Raw genomic sequence first — 15565 nt, forward strand, 5'->3', positions numbered from 1 at the left:
CTGATTTGTGGCATTTGTGAATCTTGCAGGTATCTGAGAACAAAAGGCGGTAACAAAAAGGATGGATTTGATTTGGATCTCACCTATGTCAGGTTGGGATGCTTTACCTAATTATGTAATCTTATTTGAATCTAGATTTTCTGCTTATGGTTTGGGATCCAATAGTTAATAATGTTTGTTGCCATGTCTTTTCCCTCACCTGGAAAGCAGGCACTCTACAGAAATCCCATAAAAGTAAGCTTAACAATTAAGAAAATAAAATAAAACTGAAAAGTCTGTAGAAGGCAATTATTTTAGCTGAATTATTGATTTAAACAGATTTTTATGTAACAATGTTACAATTTGCTGTATTTAGGAAGCTGCCATATTTCTGGACACAAAGCATCCCGATCATTACAGAGTTTACAATCTCTGCAGTAAGTTAGATCATATAATATTATATTATATTGCTGGAGACACTCAATAAATGAGTGGTGCTGAGCATAGCTTTGGTCTTGTTTCAGGTCAAAAAGGCTACGATCCACTGTTCTTCCATTACAGAGTGCAACGAGTGATGATTGACGACCATAACGTACCGTCATTAGAGTAAGTAATGAGCAGCACTTTACTCAAATGCTTCTTCTGCCGTTAACGTTGTGTTCCATTTAGCTTTTATGTTGGATGTTAGAGCTGGGAATAACTTCACACCTGAGTCGACAGCGTTCTGTTAAAATAACTGTACAAAATATGTCGAAAAAATGTCTTACCCTATAAGTGAAACTTGCACCTGTACATAACTAGCTATTATTGAGGTGTATATGAAGCACTGTGGAACAGGGTCATGAAAAACCTGGAAAAGTCAAGGAACTTGAAAATAGTCATTTTCAGGCCTGGATATGTTTTGGAAACAAACAAAAAAAAAAACAAAGTCAAAGTCAAATTTACTCTTTGTGATCTTTGTGTTTCCATTTATTGACTCTGTTTATCGACTCCGTTTATCGACTCTGTTTATCGACTGAGAAAAGCTATTTAAAAAATAATTTGAAAACTTGATTGGAGTTTCAGATGGAATATAACTGTAAATTCACAGAGAAAAATCTAGGTGTTTAGGCTGTAATTAAGCTCTTGCTCTCTTCCACTCTTTGGGAAGCATATTGGTTATATATGCAAGTAAATTACCAGTAATGGTGACAAGAAGGCAACATTTAAACAGATGCATTTAAAAGCTGTTAAAAAATAAAGAATCTACACAATATAGACACAACCTAAACATATTCCATGACAGCCAGATATATGCCAAATTAGTTTATTTAAAAATTGATTCTGTTCAAAGTTTTAAACAGAAGATTCTATATCATGTTTGATGAAAGTGTGAAATACTGTTTACAGGTTAAACATTAGAAATGTTTATCAGTGTTTGAAATGGGCCTGAGCTGATTAATACATCAGTGCAGAGTGAAGTAATTTAGCCCTACATTATGGAGCGCTCAGAATTTGACACATTTTATTATTGAAGATTGTGTCTTAGCATTGCTTAAATAAATGTTTTTTTTTAATTATTTAAATATATTTAATGTAAATATAGGCCTACTATAATCAGTTTTGATATACATTCTTGTCTACTCTGATGTTTTAAACACGCTACGGTCATTAAAATGTGCTGCGAAAGCATAGAAAAGGCACAGAAAATAATTTAAATTTATAGGTTAACACTATTTGTAATCTACATGTGTATACATATTTTACCCTTGTTTTCTTTTTTTCCAGAGGGAATTATAAAATAAGCTAAAGACTTTCATGTTTACTACAACTTAATTATTAATCATGTACCAGTGTTTTATAGCAAATGTAACCAAAAAATGTCCCACATTATATGTCCCAGGTTATAATTTTTTGCATTGTCAGCGATACCAGACGCACATTCACACACACAATGGAAACATGAACAGCTAGACGTGCTAATGAAACGTAAAATACTACTGCTTTTACTACTGTTGATGTTTGGTGCAGCCATCTTGTGTTCTGAACTTGTGGGTTTATTCCAGTTGAAATGTTCTACTTAGAACTTGGAAATTTCCAGTTCTGAATTCCTACTTCAGATGGAATGCAGTATAAGGATTCACATTAGAGCTCGACCCAACCTGCCCCATACACTGTCATTTTGAGCCAAAGCCCGAATTAAACCTGACCTTTTTTGAGTAAGTAGAGCATTAAAACTGAGCTTTTAAAAAACATTTTCGTTCTGTTTAGAATGAGTGAAGAATGAATAAGACCTATTATTTAAGAAAAATATTATTAATTATTAGGAACAGATCTCCAAAAGATTATAACATGAACAATGCAAACAATGATCCAAAGGCCTAAACATTAGGCTACAACAATGTCTGAATGACTTTCCTCTAATCTAGTATAATATAACATGGTTTAAGAAAAGAAAATAAATTCTTTTATAATTTTATTTATATTTTTTTCCCATTTTCTCCCCAATTTACACAGCCAACCCACTCGTTAGGACTCCCCCTATCACTAGTAATGCCCCAACACACCAGGAGGATGAAGACTAGCACACTCTTTCTCTGATACATGTGAAGTCAGCCACCGCTTCTTTTCGAGCTGCTGCTGATGCAGCATTGCCAAGCAGCCAGCACATTTGGAGGAAAGCGCAGCGGCAGGTGAAGTGCGTAATATGGACAGTGTGCACTTTGCACTTGTGCAACTTTTTTTTAAAAACAGTTTGATTTGTTTCTGCTATATTTTGATTCATAGCTTTATATAAAATGAAAATAACTTACAACTATTATTTTCTTTAGCCGAGGAACCTGAGGAAAGTGGTGGGAAATCTCGAGCCAGGTCAGACCTTGGGTTGGGTTTGGGCAGAGAACCTAAGCTCTTATTCACATATTGAACTTTGTGTTATTGTGTTCTCAGTGACATGTTGAACTACACTGCCAGTTTGAGGGAATGTCATTGCCATCCACTGCAAAGGAGGCAAAGGTGATGCTGAAGTTTTCACTGATTTAAAGACATCATCAATGTTTTCTATATGTATTTGATTTGATTTTTAGGTTAACCCATCACCATAGTTGTTCAGCTGAATGTCTAAAGCCATATCCAAACTGGATTCACTTATTCATTTTAGCTGAGGAGGTTTTTTTTTCACGGGTACGATGGTGTGTACATGGTTGATTGACAGCGTTTAGTTTGAGAGTGCGCAGGTACTGTATTTCTCCTGAGGTGAGGTGAATGTGTATGTATATATTCAGTGTGTCAGAACTGCTCCTTTAGTTTCTGCTGTGCTCAGTTGAAGACTGAGACCAAGTAGTTAAACATACAGCTCTGGGGAAAAAAATGGTTTTCATGCATCTTGGCATGTTCTCCTCCACCAGTCTTACACACTGCTTTTGGATAAGTTTATGCCATTCCTGGTGCAAAAATTCAAGCAGTTCAGTTTGGTTTGATGGCTTGAGATTATCCATCTTCCTCTTGATTATATTCCAGAGGTTTTCAATGAGATTTTTAAGTGGTTTCTTTTTTTCCCAGAGCTGTATGTCTGCACTCTCCTACAAAAGTATTGAAACACTGAGGCCAATTGATTTTTTTTTTCTTCTGCTCTAGTGAAAACATTTTGGTGTAACAAAAATATAATTTAAAGATAAATATTGAAGACAAATTGGTAAGTTCGGACAAAAGCTGAATTGTTGACCTTTTGTCTCCTATTCATCTTTTAATGTCAAACCCAATTTGTTTTCAGTCTAAAGCAGAAATAAAGAAATGAGACTGACTTATCAAGTACTTTTGGGGGGCAGTGTATGTTTAGGGGCTGTTTCCTGTGTAGTTCCAATTAAAATCTGCAGTCAGTCTGCTCCTTTCAGAGTGACTGCACTGTTATGTGTATTGGTTATGTAATTTAATGCTCCTGGGCATTGCTGTGTTTGTTGTGCAGGTGTGGGAAAGGGCAATGGCAGTGATCTGAAGGTGCGGATCATAGTGAAAAGAGAGCAGGTGTTCCAGTGTGTCTGTGCCACGCAGACGAACTGTAGGGTAAGCTAACTTTTAAAGGTTTTCTACAGTATAAAACTGTATTTACTTCCTCATAGTCAAATGACAAGAGTAGTTTCAGTACAAAAAAGTGAAAAACTGTGAACCTTAAACACAGTGGTTTCCTAATTAAAACCAGAGCTATATGGCATATCCAGAACAGACATGTGAAGTGGGCTAATCCCACAACCCCTAAATGATTTAGTAGTTTAGGGTGATTTCACACCTACTTTTTTTATTTGTCAAAATAAACTGTTCATATTTACGTGTAGTGCTGTTTGTTTGGACATGGATGAGTACAGTAATCACAACTGCAATGAGACTGCTGAGAACTGTTGGTCTGAACTCTGAATTGGTTGGTTTGTGATGAGAACATGATCTGACCTTGATCCAACCCATCTGTCAAGCATACTCAGTTTTAAGATGTGGAGTCAGTCAAATGAACACATGCCACCTCTGCTGTTGTTCCATGTTAAACTGCACAGAAATCTGTTTACTTTCTTGCTCCCAGCCAAGACAGCTCTGACCAACAACCAAAGAGATTACAAAGATTGTTGTGACTCATTTTGGTGAGCTTGAATTTTATCCTCTGTTAAAACAACAAACCATGAGGGAAATGCTCCAAGAGAATCAATTAATTACCTGACTTGGACCAGAGCAAACAAACTATAGTGTGAAAAACAGCCTTACATACACTATTAAAAGATTTTGTACATACATACACTAGTGAAAGCGTTTGTGAATCGGTATCATCTTAACCCCAAATCATATTTTAAATATGTACTAAAGAACAACTTTTAAATATTCAATAAGCTCATAATATTGAACCTTTAAAGACAGTAGCAGCCCACTAAAACATAAATCACATTGTCATTGTTGGGAAAGGTCTTTCAGATGTTTGTCTTATGTTCCTTTGTGTTTATTTTACTGTTCGCTCATATACTGTGTTCTCATATTTTACCAGCTGTTCCCAGATACTGAAAACAATGCCGTGGTGATCAGCTTTCAGGAAGGGCCAGTGGTTTGTGGTGATGTTAAGGTCATGTTTGAATCCAGGGCTGTAAGTTCCCAATCTATTGTAACGTAAGAATGATTTTATGGACATCGTTTTTTCCAGTTGTTTGGCAAAATGTTTTTTCTCTATTGTTCTCTATGCCCAGGGTCTTCCAAAGGGGTATGAGGACTATCCTTTCTATTTCTGGTTCAACACTTCATTTGTAGAGAACAACAGGTGAGGTTTTTGCTGTCCATTGTCCTCAGAAGCAGACACTGGCTTTGTTTACCTACCAGACCACTCTGGTTTTAGATTTTATATATAAAAATGCCAGGCCACTTAATTCATTAATTAGAATATTTTGATATTTTGTCCCCTCTCAGTTTAGTAAACATTACTGCTTTCAATGTAAAAGGAAAAATCATATGGACTGCTGCTTGAATGCAATCTATAATGCTTTGGTCCCAAAACAGGCTCTATCTGTCAAGGGAGGAACTGGACAACCCACGTAAGTCCAAAACCTGGGACATCTACAAGGAGGCTCCCTGCTCTGCTCCCTGCTCTGCTCCCTGCTCTGCTCCCTGCTCTGCTCCCTGCTCTGCTCCCTGCTCTGCTCCCTGCTCTGCTCCCTGCTCTGCTCCCTGCTCTGCTCTCTACTACTCTGGTCTGCTGCTGTGCTGGTTTGCTGCTGTGCTGCTCTGCTGCTGAAAGCTTGCTGTAATCTTCAGCTTCTACACTTTTCTCTGTTTTCTTCTCTTTTACTCTCTTCACACTTACTAATCCACTTTTAGTCTGCTTCCTCTTTGCTCTACACACCTATTAATCCACTCTCAGTCTACTTTTATAGACTTTTTCCTCAGGTTTGCTGGATTAGCTGTTTGCTGCTGCAGTTTGTTTGTGTAAGTTTCTAATTTCAACTGAAACAAGGTGAGTGCTTTTTTTCTCCATGGCTTCTGCTCAGGTTTACACCTGTTTAGAGTGTGGCATGTATAGCTTAGATCCCTTATCCACCGATACTGGTAACAATAGTGGTATTTGTACTAAGTGTGAGATAGTTAGCTCCTTGGTGGATAAGGTGAATAAGTTAGAGCTGCACGTCCGGGGTTTAATAAGGGATAGACAGCAGGATTCACTGTTAGCAGCCCCGGGTGTCTCAGGGAGAGTTAGTACCCCCTTGACTCCGGCCTTAGAGCCCTCACAGCGGGGCGAATGGGTAACGTCTCGGCGGCATAGTCGAAAGGCTAAGGCTAATGCTACCGCAAAGGCCACAGCCAGCCCACCTGAACACCACGCTCCCCCAGTTCACGTGTCAAACAGGTTTGCCCCGCTCAGTGAAGCACCAACTGAGGAGCCTGTTAAAGGTACTCTGGTGATAGGAGACTCTATCGTCCGACACGTGAAATTAGCTACTCCTTTAGGGGCACCAGCGGCAACAGTTACTTGTTTACCGGGAGCCAGAGCACCGGACATTAGTGGCAACCTTAGGTTAGGGAATAGGAGATATTCGAGGGTAGTAATTCATGTAGGGGCCAATGATATTCGTCTGCGGCAGTCTGAAGTAACTAAGGCTAATATTAAAGAGGTGATTAAACAGGCCCAGACGCTGTCCGAGGAGGTAATCTGCTCTGGCCCCATCCCAATGAGGCGTGGTGATGAAGCTTACAGCAGGCTTTCTTCGCTGAACCGCTGGATGTCCAAGTGGTGTGCAGAAAATCATGTGGGCTTTATAGATAACTGGCTACACTTTGAGGGCAAGCCTGGTCTTTTAGGTAGGGATGGTGTCCACCCCACGCGGGAGGGTGCTGCCTTACTTTCATGCAGCATAGCTCATAGTCTTTTAGTTAGTCTGCAGAGTAGTATTAGAAGCTGCTGACAATCCAGAGCCGGGACCAGGCCGCAGACAGAGAGGCTTAACCGACCGTCTGCGAGCTGCAAAGAGACGTTACCTAGATACCAATGTATTCAGACTGTGTCTGTCCCCCGAGTCAAACAAAAACATCAAAAAACTAAAACAGTAAATCTAAATAACTTAACTTATATTAAACAATCATATCCAGACTGTAGTACTAACATTTCAAGCCTAAAGATTGGTTTACTTAATATTAGATCTCTAAATTCAAAAGCAGTTCTGGTGAATGAAATGATAACTGATCAGAAATTCGATGTTCTGTGTCTGACAGAAACCTGGATTAGGCCAAATGAATATGTAGCATTAAATGAAGCCACCCCTGCAGGCTATAATTATATACACAATCCAAGATTGTCCGGTAGAGGAGGTGGGGTCTGCATACTTTTCCAAAGTACCTTAGTTAGCAATCAGAAACACTATGAAAATTTTACTTCTTTTGAGCTTCTTTACACCAGTATAATTAATCCAGTTACAAAAAAGAATGCATTTTCTTTAATTAACATCTACAGACCACCAGGGCCCTATTTAGAATTTTTAAAAGAATTTAGTGATTTTGTCACAGACTTAGCAGTAAGTAATGATAAAGTGATTATAGTTGGAGACTTCAACATTCATTTCGAAAAATTGGATGATCCATTAAAAAAGGCATTCACATCGATTTTAGACTCAGTTGGTATTATTCAAAATATAACAGGACCTACTCATTACTGTAATCATACTCTGGATTTAGTTTTGACCCTGGGTGTGAGCATAGATAACCCGAATATTCGTTCTCAAACCTCCGCAATTTCAGATCATTACCTTATTTCATTTAAATTACATCTTAGTCATAATATACGTACATCCCCTAGCTACTCTGTAAAACGTTCAATTACGCCTTTTACAGCCCAACAATTTACAGATAAGCTTCCAGACTTATCAACTCTAATGTACTCTCCTATAGACCCAGTAGAACTAGACAAACTAACCGAAGGTTTAGAAAATACCTTTCGCTCTACTTTAGATGTTGTAGCTCCCCTTAAACACAAAATAGAGAGACAGAAAAAGCTCGCACCGTGGTACAATGATCAAACTCGTACCTTAAAGCAGTTAGTACGAAATTTAGAGCGTAAATATCGATCAACTAAACTGGAAGTGTTTCACTCTGCGTGGAAAGACAGTCTTGTTAAATATAGAAAAGAACTTAATAAAGCCCGCTCAGCATATCTGGCCTCACAGATCGAGATAAATAAAAATAATCCTAGAGTTCTCTTTAGTGTTATTTCCAAATTAACTAAAAACCAGGCAGGTACTGAACCTCAGATTCCAGCCATTTACACCAGCAACGATTTTATGGACTTCTTCAATAGTAAAATTGAAAACATTCGGGATAAAATTAAACAGATAAATATTACATCCTCTCTGTCATCTGGTCTGGCTGATCTAGAACAAAACCCTGTTACTGAAGTTAGGTTGGAAGTCTTTAACCCACTTCCACAGCTAGAACTAGAGAAAATTATCTCCTCTTCAAACAGCACAACCTGCACACTTGATGCTGTTCCCACAAAATTATTAAAACAGGTACTGCCAGATATAATTAAACCTCTGTTAATGATAGTAAACTCGTCGCTCGCCCTGGGCCATGTACCCAAAGCCTTTAAAACAGCTGTAATTAAACCTCTGATCAAGAAACCAAATCTTGATCCTAGTGTACTGTCTAACTATAGACCTATTTCAAACTTACCGTTTATTTCTAAGATTTTAGAAAAAGCTGTAGCCCAACAACTTTGCTCTTACCTGCAAAGAAACCAGATCTATGAAAAATTTCAATCTGGATTTAGGCCTTATCATAGCACTGAGACAGCTTTAGTTAGAATAACAAACGATCTACTTATAGCCGCCGACCAAGGCTGTGTTTCCTTACTCGTACTTCTCGATCTGAGCGCAGCCTTTGATACAATAGATCATACTATCCTTTTAGAAAGACTAGAGAACATGGTCGGTGTAACCGGAACTGCCTTAGCATGGTTTAAATCGTACTTAACCGATCGCTATCATTTTGTTAGGATAAATGATATGTCTTCCAGTTATACCAAGGTAAGATATGGAATTCCACAAGGCTCTATATTAGGACCGTTATTATTTACATTATATATGCTCCCACTGGGCAAAGTTATTAGAAAACACAATGTGAATTTTCATTGTTATGCGGATGACACGCAGCTCTTCATATCAGCCAAACCTGATGACAGAGTGAGATTAAAGAAAATCGAGGATTGTGTAGAAGATGTAAAATCATGGATGTCGCACAACTTCCTCCTATTAAATAGTGATAAAACAGAAGTTCTCCTATTAGGCCCCAAAGCTGCTAGAAATAAATTATCAGACTTAATGCTAAATCTGGCTGACTTCTCAGCCACCCCTGGTTCAGCAGCTAAAAACCTTGGAGTTATCATAGATTCAGATCTAGCATTCGATAAACACATATCTAATGTTACTAGAACAGCTTTTCTACACCTCCGTAACATCGCCAAGCTAAGAAATGCCCTATCACTGCATGACGCAGAAAAATTAGTACATGCCTTTATTACCTCAAGGCTAGATTATTGTAATGCGCTACTGTCTGGATGTTCCGGCAGTAACTTAAATAAACTTCAGCTAGTTCAAAATGCTGCAGCCAGGGTCCTTACTAAAACGAGAAAATTTGACCATATTAGTCCAGTACTATCAGCACTGCACTGGCTTCCAGTCAAATTCCGCATAGACTATAAAATTCTCCTGTTAACGTATAAAGCCCTACACGGACTCGCTCCTGAGTATTTACAAGACCTCATCTCCTGTTATGAACCACCGCGATTACTCAGATCTCAGGGTGCTGGTTTATTAATAGTGCCTAAAATTCAGAGGAGCTCTGCAGGAGGAAGAGCTTTCTCTTATAAAGCGCCTCAACTCTGGAATAATCTCCCCGAATATGTTCGGGACTCAGACACAGTCTCAATCTTTAAGTCTAGACTGAAAACTTACTTGTTTAGTTTAGCTTTTGGTAATTAATGTTTTTCCCTTTAGATAAGGCTGCAGATTCAGGGGTTCATGGACAGAGGAAATTGTGGTAAACTGAGATGCTGGTGCTGTTGTTCTCCCACTGCACACGGTCACTCAGGTTTGTGGACGGTGGAGTGGGTGGATGCTGGTGTTTCAGGGTGCCTCCATGTCTATGTTACCTTCTGGCTCTCTGCCTTTAGTTAGGCTGTTTTATTCAGTTCTGCCGGAGTCATTTGCCACACTCTGATAATGTTTTAATATTCTCAGTTTTGCATAAATCCAGTCAAAACTAATTCCATCTCTCTGCCTTCCTCCGAGTTACTGACTGCCCACCTGTCTGACCCGATACCGATGTTGGACCCTCAGGCTCTCGCGTCTCCTGTCCGGCCAGACTGATGGAAGTTTCTGAAGTCAGCTCTTCTCCACCACCACCACAGATCAGCTGCTCATCGACCATCTTACTCTCCACTACAGATTACATCCAAGCCATTAGTGGCGCTATTACACTCCTGAGTACATAAAACCTATATAGATGTATAAAAGACTTTTTAAATTTCTATTTAAAAGCCGTTTGACCAGTGGTAGGATGGTCCCCCCTTTAATGTGAGTCTTGGTCCTCCCAAGGTTTCTTCCTCCTCCTGCAGCTCTGAGGGAGTTTTTCCTTGCCTCCGCGCTCACTGGGGGTTCTGTATTCTGTATTTTCTATGTTTAATGTTTTGCCTGATTCTTTGTCCTGTAATCATGTTTCTGTAAAGCTGCTTTGTGCCAACACCTGTTGTAAAAAGCGCTATACAAATAAATTTGATTTGATTTGATTTGAAGGAGGACTTTGGTGTGACCGTGTCTTTCAGTGACCCTGCACTTATGTAGCAGACGACACTTGCTTGTGTATCTCAACTAAAACCCTTAAGCCCTGCACAAGGTCTAAATCTTTGCTCTAATGTAGGTTTCACACACTTATAAAAGGTGAGTGATGTTTAGGGATTGGATTCAGGCATATTGTGCCCCTAAAGCTATAGCTATAGCTATATAACCTCAACTTTATGTCCATCCCCCATCTTCACTGTAAGAGCTTTTTACTGAGCCGTGCATACATCACAATATTATGCATTTGTTTGTCAAATGTTTTTTTGTCTTTAAATGAAGACAAATGTTTGTGTCAGTTTAGCATATTATGGTTCCAAAATGTAAAACTTACTCTTTAAGCTTGAGTGTACATCAAATAAAGCAATAGAGGCTGCCACTGTGAAATGGTCAATGGTTATGTGTGCAGAAACTTTTTTTTGTAGTACACATGTATTGAAATAAATACTAATGTCTCTGTAACACTTGTCTGTCTCTTTTTTGAATTAACAACTGATCTGGGTTGCTGAATTTCTGCAATTGTTTTTAAGGATAGATCTGAGTGACTTGTTTTTTTAGAAGTAAAAAGTCTGGTCTTACAGGTGGGCATGCAACTCTAAACTCTTTAGAATCAGCAGTTTTAGAGGTGACCTTTTTCAGAAGCGCTGTCAGTGCCATTCTCATATAAAAGGCTTAAAATCAAATCTCAAATGTGCAGCTTTTATAATAGTAAATAAAATAATGTACTATGTAATTGTGTAGAACACAAACTGTATAAACACAAAATTTTATTCTAGAATTGATATACACTATCTGCTGCTGTCAGTATCAAAAATCAGAGGGAAAATATTAAACTGGGGATTCACAAAAATGCTTTTTCTTAAGTTTATACTTAACTTAAGAGGTCTTTTTATTTTATTTTATTATTTTATTTTATTTTTATTTTATTTTATTTTATTTTATACATTTCAGTGCTTGGTTTGACTCTGTTTTTTTATTTTCCTAATGTTTTACAGCCTTTTTTGCCCAATTATAAACACTCTTCTTGTAAAAGTTATCCAGACATAGGTTTAAAAAAAAACAAAACAAAAAAAAAAACAGTTGAACTATAAAGTATTGAAAGACTAAAATACTAAAAGCCAGTAATGTTAGCCCTGCTTTATTTGTCTCACTATCTTTATATATCAGTTGCTTTAAACATTATAATGTTAAGCATAATTTTATTTATAAATTTAAATAGAACAAAACATAAATGTTGTTTTAATAAACGTTAGCAATAAATAATCTCAAAATAACACATCTAAAATACAGCAGACTAATAGTTTAAACCATTAAACCCAGCCTTTCATTGAGCTGAGAGAAAATTAAGTGTGCTGTTCAATTTCCAACGTTAAGAAATGGGTTAGACAAGCTATACTAATGCACCGTCCATCATCTCAGCAGCAGTTCAGCTGTGACTTTTGGAAGAAACCAAAGTCAATGGAAAAGAGGGGGTAGGGGGGGGGTGGCTTGAGGGTGTCTGAGATTTAATATAACAATATTATTTTAATATAACTGTTCATAGTTAATTAAAATACTTACTCTGAATTACATAAGAGTTCTAGTAAAATATAAAATAAAATATAAAAATATATATAAACATTTCGGGGCACCGTAGCCCCCACACCTAGTTTTGAATGGTCGTGTCTCCCTTGATTCAGTCAGTAACAACAAGAGAGTCGCCCTTTTCTTCGGGATCTTCAGGGAGTTTGCAGGAGGTGTAATTTATGGGGAACAATCATTAATGTTGGGTTAAATAATCTAGTGTTTTTTCACTCTGGTGCTGCAGGTCCGCTGCGCTGCTCTTATTGTGTTTCCCCTTTACTCTGTTTTCATTAAAAGCCCCTCAGTCTTAAAACAGCGGCAGTAAAACAGGCGGAGCGGTGGGCCTTCAGCAGCAGTAGTGATAACCCTGCTGGATTAGAGTGAAGCAGCGCGAAGGGAGCTCTTTCAGTCCCGGTGAGTAATTTAGCTAGCTGGCTGTTTAAGCTCTCGGTGAAGCGCGGTCTTATTATAATACTAAACTACAGCGTGGTGAGACTATTTAAACTGAAGCGTGTTAATGGCGAATAACGCTGTAAGATAGCTATGGTGCAAACCGAGCTACGGTGGAGCTGGCTAAGCTAATTAGCTTAGCCAGCTCCACCGTAGCTCGCTAGCCTTAGCTTCAGTTAGCCCGATTACCTGCAGCAGCTGCTCGTTCAGAAAAAAAGAAAAAACACAACCAGCGCTGTTTAAGAGCTGCTCTACGAGCTTCTCTCCCAGCATAGGGTGTGTTTTTCTCAATCAGCAGCTGCTTTTAAACCACGCTGTAGTTTAGTAATAAGATCGCGCTTCACCGAGAGCTGAAACGGCCAGTTAAATTACCTAACAGGACTGAAAGAGCTCCGGTCTAATTCGGTCTAAATAAACCAAAACACCTTTGGTTTATTTAGATTTAAGTTAGCAGTTTGTTCTCTTTAGACAAAAAACGAAAAGAAGAATAAAATAATAAAAAAAATGAAAAAAAAAAATAAATAATAAATAAAATAATAATAATAAAATAAGGGGGGCGCAGTCTGCGCATGCGCCAGATTTTGCGGCCGCGCGTGCGCAATAGACCGACTTTTTTTGCGGTCTTCTGCGCATGCGCGGCCGCAAAATCTGGCGCATGCGCAGAAGACCGCAAAAAAAAAATCGGTCTTCTGCGCATGCGCGGCCGCAAAATCTGGCGCATGCGCAGAAGACCGCAAAAAGTCGGTCTTCTGCGCATGCGCGGCCGCAAAATCTGGCGCATGCGCAGAAGACCGCAAAAAAGTCGGTCTTCTGCGCATGCGCGGCCGCAAAATCTGGCGCATGCGCAGAAGACCGACTTTTTTGCGGTCTTCTGCGCATGCGCCAGATTTTGTGGCCGCGCATGCGCAGAAGACCGCAAAAAAGTCGGTCTTCTGCGCATGCGCGGCCGCAAAATCTGGCGCATGCGCAGACTGCGCCCCCCTTATTTTATTATTATTATTTTATTTATTATTTATTTTTTTTTTTTTTCATTTTTTTTTTTTATTTTATTCTTCTTTTCGTTTTTTGTCTAAAGAGAACAAACTGCTAACTTAAATCTAAATAAACCAAAGGTGTTTTGGTTTATTTAGACCGAATTAGACCGGAGCTCTTTCAGTCCTGTTAGGTAATTTAACTGGCTGTTTCAGCTCTCGGTGAAGCGCGATCTTATTACTAAACTACAGCGTGGTTTAAAAGCAGCTGCTGATTGAGAAAAACACACCCTATGCTGGGAGAGAAGCTCGTAGAGCAGCTCTTAAACAGCGCTGGTTGTGTTTTTTCTTTTTTTCTGAACGAGCAGCTGCTGCAGGTAATCGGGCTAACTGAAGCTAAGGCTAGCGAGCTACGGTGGAGCTGGCTAAGCTAATTAGCTTAGCCAGCTCCACCGTAGCTCGGTTTGCACCATAGCTATCTTACAGCGTTATTCGCCATTAACATGCTTCAGTTTAAATAGTCTCACCACGCTGTAGTTTAGTATTATAATAAGACCGCGCTTCACCGAGAGCTTAAACAGCCAGCTAGCTAAATTACTCACCGGGACTGAAAGAGCTCCCTTCGCGCTGCTTCAACTCTAATCCAGCAGGGTTATCACTACTGCTGCTGAAGGCCCACCGCTCCGCCTGTTTTACTGCCGCTGTTTTAAGACTGAGGGGCTTTTAATGAAAACAGAGTAAAGGGGAAACACAATAAGAGCAGCGCAGCGGACCTTCAGCACCAGAGTGAAAAAACACTAGATTATTTAACCCAACATTAATGATTGTTCCCCATAAATTACACCTCCTGCAAACTCCCTGAAGATCCCGAAGAAAAGGGCGACTCTCTTGTTGTTACTGACTGAATCAAGGGAGACACGACCATTCAAAACTAGGTGTGGGGGCTACGGTGCCCCGAAATGTTTATATATATTTTTTTATTTTATATTATATTTTACTAGAACTCTTATGTAATTCAGAGTAAGTATTTTAATTAACTATGAACAGTTATATTAAAATAATATTGTTATATTAAATCTCAGACACCCTCAAGCCACCCCCCCCCTACCCCCTCTTTTCCATCGACTTTGGTTTCTTCCAAAAGTCACAGCTGAACTGCTGCTGAGATGATGGACGGTGCATTAGTATAGCTTGTCTAACCCATTTCTTAACGTTGGAAATTGAACAGCACACTTAATTTTCTCTCAGCTCAATGAAAGGCTGGGTTTAATGGTTTAAACTATTAGTCTGCTGTATTTTAGATGTGTTATTTTGAGATTATTTATTGCTAACGTTTATTAAAACAACATTTATGTTTTGTTCTATTTAAATTTATAAATAAAATTATGCTTAACATTATAATGTTTAAAGCAACTGATATATAAAGATAGTGAGACAAATAAAGCAGGGCTAACATTACTGGCTTTTAGTATTTTAGTCTTTCAATACTTTATAGTTCAACTGTTTTTTTTTTTGTTTTGTTTTTTTTTTTAAACCTATGTCTGGATAACTTTTACAAGAAGAGTGTTTATAATTGGGCAAAAAAGGCTGTAAAACATTAGGAAAATAAAAAAACAGAGTCAAACCAAGCACTGAAATGTATAAAATAAAATAAAATAAAATAAAAATAAAATAAAATAATAAAATAAAATAAAAAGACCTCTTAAGTTAAGTATAAACTTAAGAAAAAGCATTTTTGTGAATCCCCAGTTTAATATTTTCCCTCTGATTTTTGAT

At 38.4% G+C, this 15565-nt stretch overlaps 1 protein-coding gene across 1 annotated transcript; it reads left to right on the plus strand.

Moving 5' to 3' along the window:
* Positions 1-1039: 1039 nt before the first annotated feature.
* On the plus strand, positions 1040-6897 carry LOC111195080 (uncharacterized). The gene is made up of 7 exons (XM_049466866.1): positions 1040-2177; positions 2476-2656; positions 2790-2973; positions 3923-4020; positions 4982-5077; positions 5178-5248; positions 5485-6897. The coding sequence occupies exon 7, from the start codon at positions 5958-5960 to the stop codon at positions 6882-6884; it is 927 nt and encodes a 308-aa protein (XP_049322823.1). The 5' UTR covers positions 1040-2177; positions 2476-2656; positions 2790-2973; positions 3923-4020; positions 4982-5077; positions 5178-5248; positions 5485-5957; the 3' UTR covers positions 6885-6897.
* The last annotated feature ends 8668 nt before the right edge of the window (positions 6898-15565 follow it).

This window comes from Astyanax mexicanus, chromosome 18, assembly GCF_023375975.1.
Source record: "Astyanax mexicanus isolate ESR-SI-001 chromosome 18, AstMex3_surface, whole genome shotgun sequence".
Taxonomy (NCBI): Eukaryota; Metazoa; Chordata; class Actinopteri; order Characiformes; family Acestrorhamphidae; genus Astyanax; species Astyanax mexicanus.

Coding starts and splice junctions, on each gene's coding strand:
- LOC111195080 (XM_049466866.1), top strand. CDS start 5,958: ATGGCTTCTGCTCAGGTTTACACCTGTTTAGAGTGTGGCATGTATAGC.